At 49.7% G+C, this 17,052-nt stretch overlaps 1 protein-coding gene across 18 annotated transcripts in view; it reads left to right on the plus strand.

Annotated features, from left to right (window-relative positions):
• The window catches only part of TCF4 (transcription factor 4), a 243,956-nt gene that overhangs the window by 207,313 nt on the left and 19,591 nt on the right, over positions 1 to 17,052 (plus strand). For 13 of the 18 annotated variants that reach the window (XM_064438948.1, XM_064438947.1, XM_064438955.1 and 10 more), the window contains 4 exons: positions 6,907 to 6,974; positions 8,261 to 8,339; positions 10,998 to 11,074; positions 13,329 to 13,532. In XM_064438948.1, the coding sequence (XP_064295018.1) occupies positions 6,907 to 6,974; positions 8,261 to 8,339; positions 10,998 to 11,074; positions 13,329 to 13,532 (428 nt within the window). The remainder of the gene's footprint in view (positions 1 to 6,906; positions 6,975 to 8,260; positions 8,340 to 10,997; positions 11,075 to 13,328; positions 13,533 to 17,052) is intronic. The other 5 variants (XM_064438944.1, XM_064438946.1, XM_064438960.1 and 2 more) reach the window with 2 other exon arrangements.

Here is a 17,052-nt window from a genome sequence, read left to right on the forward strand (position 1 = left end):
ACATGCCTTTGGACCAGTTTGAGGAAATACAGCGTAGGTAGATAAGAAATCCTTCCTGCTTCAGGCGGGCGCTCCATCTAGCCGTGGCAAAACGTGACCCTGGCCATTTCTGCAGCTCCTGCCCCTCGTACTGCCCCAGCCCAGGACTGTCACGTTAGCGAGGTTGGAGGGGACATCCCTGCCTGGTTCTTGAAGCACCGATTTATGGACCTGTTGCCCACGCAGTTGTCTAACTCCCTTTGAACCTGCTGAAGCTGCCAGCTTGCACGGCTTCCCCTGGCTGCTCGCTGACTGCCTGCTGCGTGGAGATGGACTTCACTTACCTGTTTTAATTTCTTTTCCTGGAAGTTTCGTTGAGTGTCCCCTTGCTCTTGCCTCAAACCCTTGTCCGTCATCAGTTAACTGATTGCAACCTTCCATGAAGTCTGGACTTGGCTACTTCATTCAATTAAAGCCCAATGCAGAAATGTCTGGGACAAACTGTGCCTTTCCAGATTTGGGTGAGTTTCATGGCATTCCTTGAGCAAAGTTGTTCCGTGTTTTGCATAATGTCTTGAAAGCGTCTGTCCTTGTTCAGACCCAAAGCTCATCTATGCAACGGTCCTGTCTCCAGCAAAGACTCCCAAGGATTTCCTTGGGAGGAATACAAAAACCAAGCGTGTATGACATTATCCCCGTCGTTCCAGTGCTGGGTGCAGCGCTGAGTGTTTAGGAAGCTCGAGATCACCCTTCTCCATGAGGTGACCCAGCCTTTCTGGAGGCTTGGCCCGGCACAGTGACATTGCACATTTGTGAAACAGCGCTCCTCCGCTTTCCTTTTGCCTCTGCTCCCTCAAGACCCGATGCGGCCCTGCCTCCTCCTCATGTTCCGTAAGCACCAGATGAAAGCCTGTCTGCCCTGTTGTTTGGGTTTACGTAGCCTGCGTCATACCCCGCTGTAGCGATCCCTTTGCCAAGCTGGAGAATCCACATTTATTAGTTTTCATCCTCTGAAGGAGCCACCTTCTGCTTTTTCTGACTTCTCGTCGCTTCTTCTCTTCCGTAGACCTTGATGCTCTTTCTTGATGGACTTACCAGATCTTTGCTTCATATCCAACATACAGGTGCGTCGTGAGGGACAGGACGGGCTTCTGGGTTGTCTCTGCTCTTTGCCCAGTCGTTGCTTGTTGTTGGGGCTTTCTTGGGGCCAGCGAGGGGCTCCTGCTGCTGCTTAACCATCAGCCCAGGTTGTCAGCTAATGACTTGCTGGACCTCTAGGTTTTCCTCTCTTTCTGGACCACTTATTAGGTAACTGAGAGCCTGCTTGTGTAGATTTATGGCTTAAGGCTTCCCCCCCGCCCAGGGTTGTTGCCTAGTGTTTTTAGGTAGGTTTGGCATTTACTGCCCAGCGAGTCAGTGTTACAAGAGCTGCTTTTCACACATAACATTATATTTATTAGCCTGAATCAGGATCTTACCATACATCACAACCTCGGCGTATGCCACGTCTTTTTCCAGGCCATGTGTGAGTATGTTGACCAGTACAGATCCACACAACTGGGAATTTGCTGGTAATACTCCTCCCTTATAAAGCTAGCTAATAATTCCTGCTCTTGTAGTCTCTCTCTTAATCATTTCTTAATCTGCAAGAATATCCTCGCTTCCCGGTTACCTGCAGTTTAGTTTCTTCAAGAGCTTTTGGGAGATGGCTTTGGTGAAACGTGAGAGTACAAATCCGTTAGATTTACTGGATCTCCTGCGTCGACATGCTCATCGTGTTTCTGAAAGAATTTAGATTTGCAAGACACATTTTCCTCCACAAAAGCAGTGTCGGTGCTGCAATATGGTATATTTATCCATATGTATATCGGTCTTTGTTATCTTTCCTAGTAGAGAAGTCAGATTTAAAATGTGGTGGCGCTTTGAATTCACAGAACTTAATTTTCAGTATTGGTTTTTAATACTTTCTACCTTCCTTACTTCAGCACTAGGTTGGTCTGAGCAGTCGGTTTTACACCGCAGTTAGAGGTCAGACAGTTTTGTGTTAAGAGTTTCTTGAGAGCTCTTAGAAACGTCCTTTGGCTCTTCTTTATTTTTCTTTTCTATTGATTTATTTTAAAGCCTTTACATTGACGCTTCAGTTGGAGCCAATTTTTCTGACTAATCCCTTGTAAAATATCATCTGTCCCGTGGCAAGGCGGATAAAAAGAATCTGTTTAGCATTTCTTCTATTATCCTTTTTTCTTTCTTGAATTCTCCATTGCGTCTTGGTTGTTTGCAGGCCCTACCGACTCTCCGTCGTTGTCCTTATTTCCGATAGGCTTGAAAAAGCTTTTAATGTTAACTTCTAAGCCATTAAAAATTGCTCTTTCAAAGTACTTTTTTGGTCTTGCGTGTAACTTGGATTAAATATTTGCCTAAGACCCTCCCTCTTGCTCAACCCGTACATCTTACCATTTTCTTCCAAAAGCTATGGGGAAGTGGAGGAGCGCCTGTTGGATGCGATGGAAGCCTTTTATTTAGGTAGGATCCATATCTGTTTTGCATTTTTTTTTGGAAAACCTCCTGAGAATCGTTTTTACCCAGAGGTGAGGAGCGAGGCTTTATAGAGTCTGAGACCCGACGGTGTTGACCCCCAAGTTATTTCAGAGCTCGTTCAGCCGGGGCTTGGCACGCGCTCCGCAGGTTACCTTGCGAATGCCCCTGCCGGCAAGATTTATAGGGCTGCTGTGGGAGCCCCGCCCGCGGATTTCATCGGATTGCTCTTTGGTGCGGGATGACAAATCTGATGCCAGCTGGGCTGGGCTGCAATCCTTCTTCCCGGCCGGCCGCTCGCGCGCGAGGAGCGGGCTCTGCACGGGCGTGCTCTGAGTACCTGCGTCTGTCTTCACGATGCATGGCCCAGCCTGGTCCAGATAGTTGTTGCCTTTCATATAAATTTTCTTCCGTTCTGGGTGCTGTTCTTGACACCAGCGGTGCTTTTTGAGCTTGGATAAATATCCCGATGGTTTAAACCTGACGGTTTTGAGGTGCACACCGAAGCTGTCGGCTAAGGCTGTCCCCGCTCAGCCTTTGGGGCATCAGCGGCTGTATTTAAGTAGTGTTTCAGTGGAGCCGGTGGTGAAGTGATGGGCCAACAACTGTGTGATATTAGTAGAAACAGCTGGGTATATTCCACAGCCGTTCCCTGGGTAAAGCAGCACAGTACATTCCCTTTCTTTGTACTGATACCCTGGCTCAGCTTTTCCTGCGTTTGAGGTCTGGTTCTTCTTTCTCTAGTGCCGAGTCCCAGGCACTAGTTTTAGTTTAGTTTTCTCCCATTGCTCCCCAAATCTTTGGGCTCTCGCAGCAGGCGCTCCTTGCTGTGTTTCTTCGTAAGACTTTACCTTTCTGTTCTTCCTTCCAATATGGGGTTTTCGTTAGTCACCTGCAGATTTCAGTCGTGTCCCTTACATCGCCAAAACCGTAGCTAAAGCCAATAATAATTTACAGTTCAAAGCATTAGTGATGTAAGAAATAAAGACATACATTAAAAAGGCAGCTGTATTTAAGTAATCCCAGTGATCTTTGGGGCATGAACACTTTTAGATCTCTGGTCTCCTTATGTTTAACTTGGCCTTTCACGCAGAAGGTGCCGTAGTTACCTTCATTTGCCCGTTTTCCCCTCTGTCCCTGGGAACCCAAACCCATGAGCGCTGGGAGGTGGGGGCAGCCGGGAAGGAGCCGCAGCCCAAAGCACCCATGCGTGTGCTTCTCCCTCCTCTGGCTTTTCCTCGGGGTTTTGCAGCCTGCAGCACAGAGCCCTCCCGAGCTGGGGTTGTGTCTGGGGCTGGCGTTCGGTAGCCACCGATGGGTGTTCTTCTCCATGGATTTGTCCACTTCTTTTAAAATCTATTTATATGTTTGGTCTTCGCATACCTTAACGCAACGGGTTTCCCCATCTGACTGGACACTATGGAAAAAAAACACCATTTTTTTTGTTTGTTTTAATGGGTGGCTTTCAATTTTCATACAGGGAGAGCAACAAACACTGATGTGAGCTTGCCTTCCCCATGTTACAAACCTCTCCTGTATTGCTTTTCGAGCAATCCTTTCCCAGCGAAGCTTCGTCTTCTCTGCAACAGGGAACTTTGCACACTGCTGCCCATCCTTGAGGCTCTCCCTGTATGTTTTCCAGGCCTAACGCATTAATTTGTCTTCAAAGTCTTTCAGGAAAAGTTTAATATTCAGTATACGTGAAGAATTCCTTTGTTCTTAGCGGTGACTAACAGAACACACAGCTCAGCGCTGTCAGGTTTGCGAGAGCACGTGGAGCAAGGCTGCGGTCCCTGCCTTTCCTTCTCCCGCAGGACCGGTATAGCTCATCTCATTAGGAGAAACCAGCCCTCAGACAGACAAACGTAGGACTTCATTTTAGAATAATGTAGTTAGAGTCACTTAGAAAAAGGAAAAAAACAATGCGTGATTTAACATTTAGGTTCACAGTTCACTTTAGAGCAAAGTAACTGAATTTCTGGACATCTGCCTGGTATTATTCGAGTCACAAACCTTTAGGTTGTGATTTACAACATCAAATCACCCTGAGAAGTTGTATCTCTAGCCGTTCTAGGAGGTCTAGAGCACCGCCTGTTCTATCGGTCTTCGCGTTTCTTTATATATCTTTCTTTATGCTCCTTGATGCCTGATTTCAAGCTGAGCTGAGATCACAAATAAGCTGTCATCGGCAGATGAGCACATTTCCAAGTAGACAATAATAAAAGTGAAAGTTTAACTAAGAAAGGTGGGGGGGGAAGGAGTAAGCAAAGACGTAGCTGGACACCGGACTGTACGGATTTGTCTAACCGCATCTGGGACGCACGTAGTCCTTGAGGCCTTTCCAGAGGAGTCGGCTGTAGGAGGAACGCCGAAACGCCCGCGTTACGCGGTCAGGTTAGATGTGAAGAGGCTGCGTTTCTTGAACTTGTATGTGAGAAACAGAAGGAAAACGCTGTTCTGTGCCATTCCTTAAGTTTTCCTAACTAGACCCTGCTGAAGCCGCTGCTAGAAATTTGGGGCTTAGGCAGGACGGAGGGTCGATAACCGACACCTCTGGCAGCAGAGATGCGGTAACTGCTAAGCAAAGAGGGCTGGGATGGAGACTGGGAAATGCTACATGGAGGCAGTGGATGAGATAAATGCTTTCAGGGTAGGGAGACTGGAGGAGGTGGAGCAGAAAGGTTGCTCTGAAGGGGCATGGCAGGGCGTCCCTCGGACCAGCGAGGTCCTTGAAGCTTAGATTTTCCCTGTTGCTGCTGCTGCTGTGGAGCCGCAACACCCACAGGCAGATCGGTCCACGTACACTCCGTTATTAGCGACTGTAGTTACACCAACGGCAAAATCAAAGAGCTGTAGAATGGATCCAACCCTGCTCCTTCCCATGCCCTGAATATTTAATTGCGTAATGCTGGGGTGAAACTTGGAGGAGGCTTTTTAATATCACTTATTAATGGCCAAAGAAGTGCCTGTGCTTGCGCTTTGTGATGCAGACGTGGGCAATTTGGTCCCTGACTCCTTTGCCCGTGGGACGCCCCCGGCTCAGAGCAGGGTTTGCTCCTGAAGTCCTCTGGGCGCGGGATCCCGTGGCCTCGTGGTGCAGAGCCTGCCGAGGGGCTTGGGGGAGAGACGGGGGGACTAGAGCCCTTCAAGCCCCCCTGCGTTACGGGATCCTCCCCTGCCTCAGCCCTCGCATTCCAGGCATTAATCCAGGCTTTCGGGGGTGGTTCCTGACTCCTTATTCCTCATTTTCTGGCTGCGTGACTTGGGGTCCTTGGAGATGAAGGCAGAAGCATTGATCATGGGCAGCAGTCAGCCAAGGCTGTGCTTTTAGTTTATAAACAGATATATAGAGGCTGAAACGGGTGGGAGGGTTTGCCCTATTTTTTCTTTCCTTCAGTGTCTCCTGTAATGGAGAAGTTCCAATCCCATCGCGTGAACGTGAGGAACTGCTGGCCTGCAACACCATGATTTTTCTTGCCCTAAATTTCTTACATGAAAGGTGCAATCCCATCACCTGAGAGACGTTGAAAATTAATTTCATTAAATGCTCATGAAATGTTCAAGTGAAGTCAGAAGGGACACTCTGGAATGTAATAGCATCTTTAAAACATGCATAGAAAAGTATACAAAGGACCAGGGTGAGGAGGAGAAGACAAAATACCAGCTAGCTGCTTCTTAACGGCACTTTGTCCTTCCCTCGCTCGGCTAGGGCTGCCCCGGAGCGCGGCGAGAGCCTGGAACTGATGCTCGCTCCCGGTGCGGGCGCAGACTGAAGCGGGGCTGCACGGGCAGGCTGAGCTCTGGGTTCCCGGCTCCAGGGACTTCGTCTTTGCCGCCTGTATAATGTTCCTCTGCAGTAATTTTTGACATCTTATATGTGAAATATTGCCCTTGCTCATAAGTGCCTTAGAGTTTTTGAAGAAGAAAACCCTCCTTAGAGTGGACTTGCACGTCCTAGAGCACAAACTCGGCACCCTCGGAGGGGCACCGGGTCTGCGCCCGGGGCAGGGGAGGCAGCAGCCCTTCCCGAACCCCAGGCTTCGGCTCGCCGCGGGCTCCCCTGGCTATGCGCTTGCATATTTCCCGTATCTTTGAGCATCTTCTACCATTAGAAACCTTTCGTTCAGAAAAAGTAAGGCGGTAGGGCCAAATACTACCAAATACGCAATATATTTTAAAAAAAAAAGGCAGCATGTCAAGTTTATATTTTATCTGCAAAAAACGGAGCATGAATGTGTTTGATATCTACCTTAGCAAACAAATTAATGGTAATTAAAGATTAATTTTATGTAATTAGCATTAAAATGCAATTAAATTATGAGTAAGTGGACCAGGAATAGAAGTCTACGATGTCTTACTGTCTGTTTTTACATCGAGTCTTTTGTTTTTCAGCAAACAGAGGAAGTGGGGCAGCAGGCAGCTCGCAGACTGGTGATGCGCTGGGGAAAGCACTTGCCTCTGTAAGGAAATATTTACTTTGGAATACACGTTTACCGTTTTGAAAGTGTGAACTTTAATCAGAATTGGACGCCTGGAGTTTGCGAAGATGAACAGCAAACGGGAGAGATGTGGTCTCAGAGGACACCCGCGTGGAGTTACTGCCAACTGAAATATTGAACAATCAGTGCAAAAGGGCGTTTAAAAAGTTTTAGACTTAATTTTATGGTAGAATAGACGTGGAAAGCGGGGAAGCCTTGACCCGGTCGCGTTGACTGGGTGCCAAGGAGCCGGGTCTGTTAGTCTTCCACACGCCGCGTTTCCTAGGGCGAGGGGGGTCCGAACAGAACCCAGCGGCAGGGTGACTTCCGCACTACCGAGCCATCCGCAGACAGGATTCCTTTTGAATTTGCCTTTAGATTTTCTATTTTTCATGGCAGTTTCCACCTATTCAGTTACTGTGGTTGCTGTTAAAGTCAGCAGTGGCCACCTCTTACCTGGGTAGCTGGGGCGCGGCGGTTTCCCGGCTCAAAGCCGGAGGAGACGCTGCCGCGCCCCAGCTATCGCTGCGGTACCAGTTGGCACGGGCTGACTTTTAATAAGGACCACTAGAGTTATTTTCTGGGCAGAGTGGGTTCCATTGAGTTCTCATGAGAGTTTAATTTTTTTTTTGCATATTCTTCGATGCTTCATTGAAAAAAGACGAAAAGTCAGACTCTAGTTTGCCTGAAATAACTGATACAGTACAGAATCCACTTTGAAGTGGTGCCCTGACAAATGGCACGGGTGGTGAGCGGGGACGCCGCGGGGCGGTGGCACCCTCGCCCAGGCACGGGGCACGCGGGGGCTTTCTTGCCGGAGCAGCAGACGAGTAGTTGGAGTTTGCTGCTGCGGATTACCCGCTGTGCCAGGGTTTAACGTGCTCTGCTCCCTTTGCTTTATTTTGGCCGTTAAGGGATTTCAGCGTAACAAAAAAGCAATTTTCAGGCGTGCTTTAAGGCCTTGTTCAATGACACTCATTCGTAAAGTAGTCTATGCAATGAAAATGTGTATATCTACCGTAGCAGATCCGTGTGACAATCGGAAACCATCGCTTAATTGGCTAGTGTCTGTTCCCGTCAAAAGGGGTCTGTTGTCTAGCTTCCTGCATCTAATACAGTTTTGTCTTTATAAAAATATTAATATTTGAATAAGAGGCTTTTTAACCTGTCCTGCTTTCATTTAAATGAACTGAATGCATAAGAATTCCATATTTCTTTCTGCATCAGTTTGTGATGGCTTTAGATTAATTCTGTATCATCTTTTAAAGATCTATTCTCCAGATCACACCAACAACAGCTTTTCATCAAATCCTTCAACTCCTGTTGGTTCTCCCCCTTCTCTCTCAGGTATTGTTGTTACAATTCTATTTTACTGAACGTTTCAACGTATTTTTGGTAGGAGGTGCCTAAATGAGCCCCTGCGGTGCTGGGTGCGAGACGTGCATCCAGCCGGCAGCGCCAGGCGGTTCCCGTATTGCTGCGCGGCACGTGCAGGTGGCCGGTGGTCCCACAGAGATGAGCAGAGAGCTGTCCTACACGCGCTGTTTCCAGTGCAGAGAGAAGGTCGTTGCAGCTCTCGGGCAGATAGATGCATTTACAGGAAAGCAGTGGTTCTATGCATCCTTATCGCAGCTTCCCGCAGTGCCCTCGGGGTCTTGCGGCAGACGATTTCTGCCCTGTGCAGAGCGTGTCCCCGTGCCGTGGCCATGCCCCTGTGCGGGGACACCCAAGCCCTCGCGGCAGCCTCGCTCCAGGGTGGCCGTGCCGGGTACATCTCCTCGTACGCTCCCCCGTCCCCTCCCGGGGCTGAAGCAAAAGCCTGTTTGATCCGTAAAATATGTCTCTGGACAAACTGAGCCCCTGTGAATCCCGTTGATGCATTTTACGCGTTGTTTATAACAACCGCCTATTTTAACCAGACCCACTTTACTAATAAAAGCCTAAAGCGAAAAGATCCAGAGGCCCAGGGTAGTTCTCATGAGCATCAGGTGTTTTAAATGTTTACCTGAATATAATTCAGATTTCTTGAGACTTTTCAGCTCGAGCATTCGGCTTCTCCTCCCACGCAGCACACGCTAACGCCTTGCGGAAGGCCGCTCGGCTTCCCATCCCCTCTTTGAGGCAAGGTCTATGTCGCACTTACCCAAAGAGCCACCCGTCTCCTCTTTGTGCACGAGCCCTGGATCCTGTTAACCTCACCGGGAATCCTAAAAGGCAGCCGAGGCCGCCGGGCTCCCATGGGGCGATGCCGGCGAGAGGTGTGACCCATCCCTCATCCTCCGTGGGGCATGAGTAGCACGACAGAGGTGGAGGATGCTCCTGGGCTCCTCGTCCTTTAAAATGGTGCCCCAGCCTCAGAGGCATAGGCCTAATAGCAGCTCTGGAGCGACGAGACCCTTTTGGAAGGAGGGGTGGAGGGAAGCTTGTGGCGGCTGGCAGCCTCTGCAGGACGAGTCCACCCCCATCACGCTCGCCTGCTGTGAAGCAGCGCGTAATGTCGGGGCGCCGTCCCCTCGATAAATGTCCCCACAATCCACCCCTAGCAGGGGATGGGGGACGGAGGGACCACCTGGCCTGTCGTAGCCCGGGGGGGTTCCCGCACCTCGGGAGAGGGCTTGCTGCCCTGATTTTGCCTGGAGTCACCCCCGAGGCGTAGCGCCCCGAGCACTGGGGCTGCGTTTCTCCTAGCGAGGTGCTGCCCGCCTTCCCGATGGAAGGGGCCCAGCCAAAGAGAAAAATCCCCTGCGAATTGGGGCTGCGCTGCTTTCTGCAGGCTCTGCTGGGTGAACAGGGAGAACCGAGCGTCAAAATAAATGAAAATAAGGAGTATAAGTGCATTTAAATCGGAGCTGAAAGCATTTAGCATGCAAGACGCTTTCCCTCAAGGATATCGAGGGCTAGTTAAAAGTTATTTCCAAAGTAAAGATTGCCGCTCGTTGCTTCATTCAGTGCTGCAGCAAAGCCTCGACTAAAAGCTCCATGGGGACCAGAAAAGGGAAGATTTAAGTTTTAATTAGAACTGACATAATTTTGACTTTTATGAGGAAAAAAAAATCGTAACTGTGAGAGCCTAAAAGAAATTGCCATGAGTTCCACCCTGGCCTATCTCGGTCCAAGCAAATGCCACTCAGTGTAGACATTAAGATTAAAATCCTGATGCTTCCATCTCAAATTCTTAACCCCGTTTTATGAGCTCGTTCAGAAGATCACTCGTTCAAAAGAGCATTATAAATTGTCTAGGCGTTGTACTATACATGTAAAAGCTGTTGGGAAACTACTTGAAAAAAAAAAAACCCTTCTTTTCCCCATGTTTGCCTCTTTCACAAGAGCAAATTTTTCCTTAGACGATGCTGCTGGAGAGCAGGAGCCCTTTTCGTCCCGCATCAGCAGGAACAGATTTAGAGCAGCAGATATAAACCAGAAGGTTGTCGGTCAGACCTTTGGCGGTCTCGCTGGGCCAAACCAAATAATCTGCCCGAAGAGAGCGCAAACCTTATCAGCGTATACGTGAATGTTGTGTGCAGTGCTTTTACTGACTTCTTTTTTTTTTTTTTTAAGATTTTGTAAATTTGATGGTGGGGTGACGTAATCAGCGGCACTGAGCGTGTCTGGAAGCGAGGCTAGGAGAACGGGCTAGTCTGTGCCGGGCTCGCGTAGGGGCCCGGCCGCCCCGCAGCACCCCGCGGCAGCGCTGCTTCTCCTTCCACCACCGAGACGTTTCCTTCTCCTGGAGCCTCTCGCAGCTCCGGCTGCCGAATGAATGCAGCCCTCTATGCGGAGGAGCAGCCCGGGGGAACTTTGTGGCCTGCATCTATGTGCTTTGCTACAAAATACCTTTTTTTTTTTTCTTTTTTTTTTCCATCCGTGTGTATTTTGGAAGTTCTCCATATGTCTGCTCTATAGTCTATCTGGAATACGGCATTTACATGTCTACAAAACTGTCCAAAATTTTGAAAGACATTTTTGTTTGCATAGTTCTAATGGTAATTCCAATTTTACTATTAGCAGGCACAGCTGTTTGGTCTAGAAATGGAGGTCAAGCGTCATCATCTCCCAATTATGAAGGTCCCTTACACTCTTTGGTATGTTTTGATTAGTGACCTCCTCTGCCTCAGTATTTTACTTGCTGTTCTTTCCATTTCTCATCCATTCTTCTCACACAGGTTTTCATTTCGTTAGCGACCGCTATGCCCTCGGACTTGATTTTACCACCTCTAAATTCGTGTCATGGGTGCCCCGTGCTCTAGATACGTGATGCGGTTTGAGATGCTGCTGGTCAGGGTCTCCTCTTTGACGGGGGGCGCGGTGTTGAGATCTACTGAAAAGGGGAACGAAGACCACAGAAAGAGGGGAGGGCGAGCAGGCAGGTGGAATAGGTCGAAGAGAAAACGGGAGTAGAAAGCCGTGGTGGCTGTCACGCAGGACGGAGCGTCCGTCAGTCCCGGGGAGCGCAGCTGATGCAGCAGTGATGGTCAGGAGTCCTCTCCCTGGGAAAAGCTGGCAGGCTGAGCTTGCCAGGCTGAGCTGGTCCTAAACGCTCCTGTGGCAGAGAGGGTTAAAGGGGTGTCAGCAGGATTTGTTACCTTCTCTAATGAAAAGCTTAAGCAAGAGTTGGAGCTGGCCAAAAGCACGTTAGGACAGAGAAGAAGCGTAGGGAGCCCGATGTCCTCTGTCTCGCTCTTCTCGGTTGGTTGTTGGTCTCAATTGGAAGTCTAGGGGGTTTCACTAATCGGTGTGAAACGCCTGACCTATTGTTGGCTGTAAAATAAATAGTGCTAGAACTTAAAAAGTTGCCTTGAAAAAAAAAAGCAATCAGATAATTCCCGAGGGCACAGTGCGCACCCCCCGCTAGTACGGGGCGGCGCAGCGGTGCCGTTGGCTTCGTTAGAAGCTTGCCAGAGTCGGGAATTAGCGTGGACCAGTTTTTCTGCCCCGATATAGAAATCCTTCTCGTGATTGCCTGCGATATTTTCTAGGCTTTCTGTCTTCTGGAGGTTTTTTTAGTTATTCTCATTCGTGGAGAGCAACAGGTTGGTTAAGAGATTTGCCGAAGGGATCCATAAGCGATGCCTAATTATTTTTGCAGCTCAGGTTCCTCAGTGCCTGGGGACTGTCCTGTTGAGCTTCCCCCTTTTGTATTTTATTACAGAGCAAAGACTTGAGGTGCCCATTCCGCACATGGCTTGCGCTGGGGATAGCCGAGGACAGCGGTGGGGCTTGCGGGAAGCAGAGCAGGAGGTGCAGGGGGGGTTTCTGTGGCAGTGGGTCGTTCCCAGAGCGTGGCGTGGAGCACCCCCAGGCAGGCACGCGTCCCTCCTTTCCTGGAGCAGCCCTGCAACAGGCAGGCTGAAGCCTCGGGGTTGTTATTCCCTGCAGCCCATTGCTTCTCCTCGCCCCCGCCCTGCCACCAGCACGCCTCGGGGCTGCTTTTTGCCCTAGCAGGAGCACGGTGCGCACGGTGCCGGGAGGCAGTAATGCGGGGAGGCAGCGGTCGGGGTTCTTGATGGCCCTCCCCGGGGCTGTGGGATGGGCTGGCTTTTAGGATGGCTGGAGAAGTGGGTGGCGAGGGCCTGTCCTTCCCAGGCACCCGGTTGTAGGGACCCCAATGGTGTTGCAGCCGGGGGCGGTTCGGGGCAGCCCCGCACCCCTCGCCCCCAGGACCGCCCTGGTTGTTGGCGCGTTGCTCGTAAGCTGCTTGGTTAGGGAAGAGTATCTATTGCTGCTTTTAGAAGTGATAAAAAGTGATTTCAGGAGGCACACCTGTAGGGGAAAAATCCGACTAGCAGCGAGGGACTGTAGGACCTGGTAGTTTCTCTTTCTCTCTTTGTGTGTGATCCTGGGATTAGATGGGGGGAGGAAAATCCCGGTCAGAGATTGATTACAATTAGGGGTATATTTGTTTCTTTACTTCTACTTCTTTTTTATTTTTTTATTATTATTTTTTTTTTAAGTCTCACTAAAACTTTTCAAAGACATAGAGGGCAACATATGTACTGTAATGATTATGTTCATGAGGAATCATTGAACCTGTTTTGCCCATGAAAATCAAAGCTGTACTCGTGTTAACCATGCTCTCTCCTTCCCCACAACGCTACTCTAAACATTGCCCTAGGGAAAAAAAACCATTTCTTTAAAAAAAAAAAAAAGGGAGGAAAAAAAAAAAACCAAAACCAACAAAAAAAAAAACACCAAGGGGTTGAGAAGGAAGGACTGGCTGTCAGTGACCGTGCCCCCGCGCGCCCCACGCACACCGGCGGCAGCGCCTCGTGCCCGGCGCTGGGCGGCCCTGCGCGCCTGCTGATGCTCTTCCCGCTTTGTTTCTTGCACACAAAACAGCAAAGCCGGATCGAGGACCGCCTGGAGAGACTGGACGACGCCATCCACGTGCTGCGCAACCACGCGGTGGGGCCCGCTACCGCCATGCCGGGGGGTCACGCCGACATGCACGGCTTGATAGGGCCGTCGCACAACGGAGCCATGGCCGGTCTGGGGTCCGGCTACGGCACCGGCCTGCTCTCCGCCAACCGGCACTCGCTCATGGTAAGCCGTGGGACTCGCCGGCAGCTCTGGGGTGAAAATCGAACCGGCTTCAAGGGCTCGGGGAGGAAGGGATGGATGGGCGTGAGAGTTTGCAAGGGTTTGCTGCATCTCAGAGGCGTTACGTGCCGATGCGTACTCACGGAGCGGGCGATGTTGCCTTTAAGCCGCGTCTTGTACAGCTACAAAAAAACGCGTACGCGCGTTTCGCTCCGAGGGCGCGCCAAGGAGTCACCGCGCTGGGTGCGTGGGGGGCCGCGGGAGCGTGCCGGGGAGCGCTGCCCCGTGTCGGTGGGGCAGGCCCGTACCAGCGAGAGCGGCGGCGAGGTGGGGCTCTCCGTCGGTGGTTCGCCTGGCCGCGCTGCAGGGGCCACCTGCACGGCCCCGCTTCACCCTTGTTCCCGTAGCCACGTGCACGGGTGCAGATGGTGGGTGTGCGTGCTGGGGTGGGGGGTGCGGGAGGGTGAAATCTTCGGGGGTTCGTTTATTCTTTGGTTTCTGGGCCAGGTGAACATCAAGTCACTGCCCCTACCCAGGTCCTGAAATGCTTTTCCTTTTTTGCTTTCAAAAAGACTTCGTCAGCGTTGTGTCGCGCTCAGGACTCGCCACCCGCTTGGGAAGCTGGGTGCAGCTTTTAGCGTAAGGCGCGGTTTTGGCGCACGGGGCTGGGGAAGCTTTAAGGAGTGAGAGCTAATCCTGTCCTTGTTTTAAACGCATGCTTAAATTTGGGTGGAGAAGGTAGTTCACAGGTGGAGCTGCACGTGCAGCGACCCTTCTCCAACGTGAAATAGCTGCGCACGGAAGCCTGGCTCTGCAGGACCCTCCCTGGGCCCGTGAGCTTGTGCTTGCGTCACCGAGTCCCCAGTCTGTCACTGCTGCCTGGGCGAGCGGTGAGTCCCAGAAGCCTGCGGGGTCAGGTCTGTAATTTGCCTCATATGCACCACTTGGGTCTCCAGCGCAGGCGTCTTGCACTTCGCAAAGGAAATACTTTGCAGTTGCGCGCTCTGTTGCAAAGGAAAAGCGTGTCTCTTCGGTCGTCTTCTTTTTTAATGTGTCAGACAAATAATAAGGAAAACCATTTAGTACAATGCATTTGAGTCTACAGAAATTGTAAAGTCCTTCAGCGGAAGGTAATGAAAAAAATAACGGTCCTGTAGGAGCTGAGAAACCGCAATTCTCGATTAGGAAGCGGCAAAGTTGCGCACGTGCCGAGCTGAGCTACATCGGTGCCGTCTTCAGCAGCATTAAAAGGCATTCGCTTTTATACTTCCAAATTTCATTCCAGAAATAGAGTCGCTTACTCACACGTGGCATGGAGGGAGGGAACGAGGAGTTATCTGGCAGTATTTTCAGATGGTTTAAGCTATTTAGGTTAATTAAGACTAAGGGAAAATATGTGGAAAGCAAAAGGGACCTGACAGATCCAGGGCCAGTGCGCTGCTGCGCGGCGCTGTGGAGGACTAGGCTTGATCCCCTGCTCATCCCGCGTGCTAAGGGCAAGGCAGGGCAGATTAGAAGAAAGAATTCCAATTAACCGTATACATATAGGGAGGAGAGCATCTGCCTCTGCGAGAGTCGCACGGAAATTTCTCCTCAGTGCGCAAGAATCCCTAAAAACAAGACCAAAAACCCACTGAATTGAAAAGGCACACGAGAAAGGACACCAAAACTGATGGAGCGGCGGTACGTGCCTTGGGTATATATTTACGTGTGCATACATGTGTGTGTACCTTCCCCGGAGCTGTCTTCTGTTTTAGTTTTGCTAGCCCAAAAAATTGTAGTGGAATTAGGAGGAGTTCGAGGACAAACAGCAGGACCGATGGCAAGCACGGAAGGATTTTCGTGTGAAGGGAGGTTGAACAGATTGCGGTGATTTTGTTTAGAAAGGAGATGAATAAGAGGAGACATAATAGAGGTGCACGGAATAATGGACAGCATAGAGAAGGTAAATCTAGCCCTCCTATTCATCCTGCCTTATAATTAAAGAACAAGGGGACATTCAGTGAACCTGACAAAAAGAAATACTTTTTATTCAACACACAATGACCTGTGAAATTCATTGCTCCAAGATGTAATCAAGGCCAAATGTTCAGAAGCATTCCAAATAGGATTAGACATCATATGGAAAATGCAAACATTTAGAGTTTTATTTGACAGGATTCAGACAGGATTCCTCCTTTTTTTCACAGGGAAAGGGGAAAAAAAAAAAGAAGAAAGAAAAACTTTGATGCCCGAGTTTGAGGCAACTGCTAGGGGAAGGAAGGAGCTTCTTCTGGTGGCCAATTATTTGATAATTACCACGTCCCCTGGTCTGCTGCACGCTGGGGATGCCCCGCGCTGGGTGCTCGTCAGTTAGGCGATTATAATGAGCCTCCAGCGGTATTAAGAGCGTGGCTTTATTCAGCGGGGCCGTTCCCGAGCCTCGTGCGATGCTGGGGGAGGTTCTCGGGCGGCTGGTCCAGCCTGGCTGCCGTCGCTCCAGCCGGCGGGGCCGGGCCGAGCGGAGCGCAGGGCTTTCGGCCGCTCTCCATCCCACCTCGGGGGCGGCTCCAAGCCCTCGGCACGCTCCCTCTCCGGCCCAGGGCAAGGCTTTATGTCTAAGCGTGAGTGCTGAGCGCCATCCAAAGCCTTCACGGCTGCGGTCTGCCATCTCATATGGAAATTAAAATATCCCAGCTGGCTCCTGCTTCCCCCCTGCAAGAAGTTTGCTTTTCAGGTATCCTTCCCCAGCTATCCTTGACCAGACGGTTCTCCCCTTCAAACTTGGCCACGTACGATGCCTTAAGCTAAATATTGCTGGTGCTTCAGGTTATTAAAATGTAGCATTGAAATGAAGCACCTGAGAAAGGAAAATAAGGGAGGTTTTGTTTATTTTTTTATTGGGGCAGCTTTGTGACAGGTTCTGCTCTTCGTTAAATTAAATGTTACTAAAAGTGACTCGGTCGTGGGTAAAATGTCATTAAAAGCCACAACTGAGACTGCGCCGTTCGCAGATTCAAAAAAAAAAAGTGAAGTGTTAAGTGAAAATGGTCTGGCAAAAGGCTCCGAGAGGTAAAAAGATGCTTTTTCAGCAGCTCGGTTAAATCCATCTCCTCTCCCCTTCCCCAATAAAATTAGCATGAACCAGACATTGTTTTTCTCTCTGTGGCAGTTGCTGAGAATTCACAAAAGGAAATTCTAGATTGTAATTTAGCTTGGCCTCAGGTAATATGTTAAATACACTTGGGATACATATAATCTAAGATTTTAGTTCGTACAAAGCTATTTTTTCCTCCAGTGTTTAAACAATACTGCTTTTAATGAAGAAATCTGGCTTTATTAAAAGCCAGATCTGTGACTTACAACTGTTTCTGCATATCTGCTCTCAATCAAGAGAAAAGAGTTTAATTTTTGTAGCTTTGTTCGCTTTGCATATGTTAAACTGATGCAACATGCACCCAGGGCATTACTTCAGAGACGGTTTGTTCCATAAATATGCGTTCCTCGCTTAAATACCAGATGTAGGTGAAGTTAGATTTAGACA

The sequence above is a fragment of the Phalacrocorax carbo genome, chromosome Z (assembly GCF_963921805.1).
Source record: "Phalacrocorax carbo chromosome Z, bPhaCar2.1, whole genome shotgun sequence".
NCBI lineage: Eukaryota > Metazoa > Chordata > Aves > Suliformes > Phalacrocoracidae > Phalacrocorax > Phalacrocorax carbo.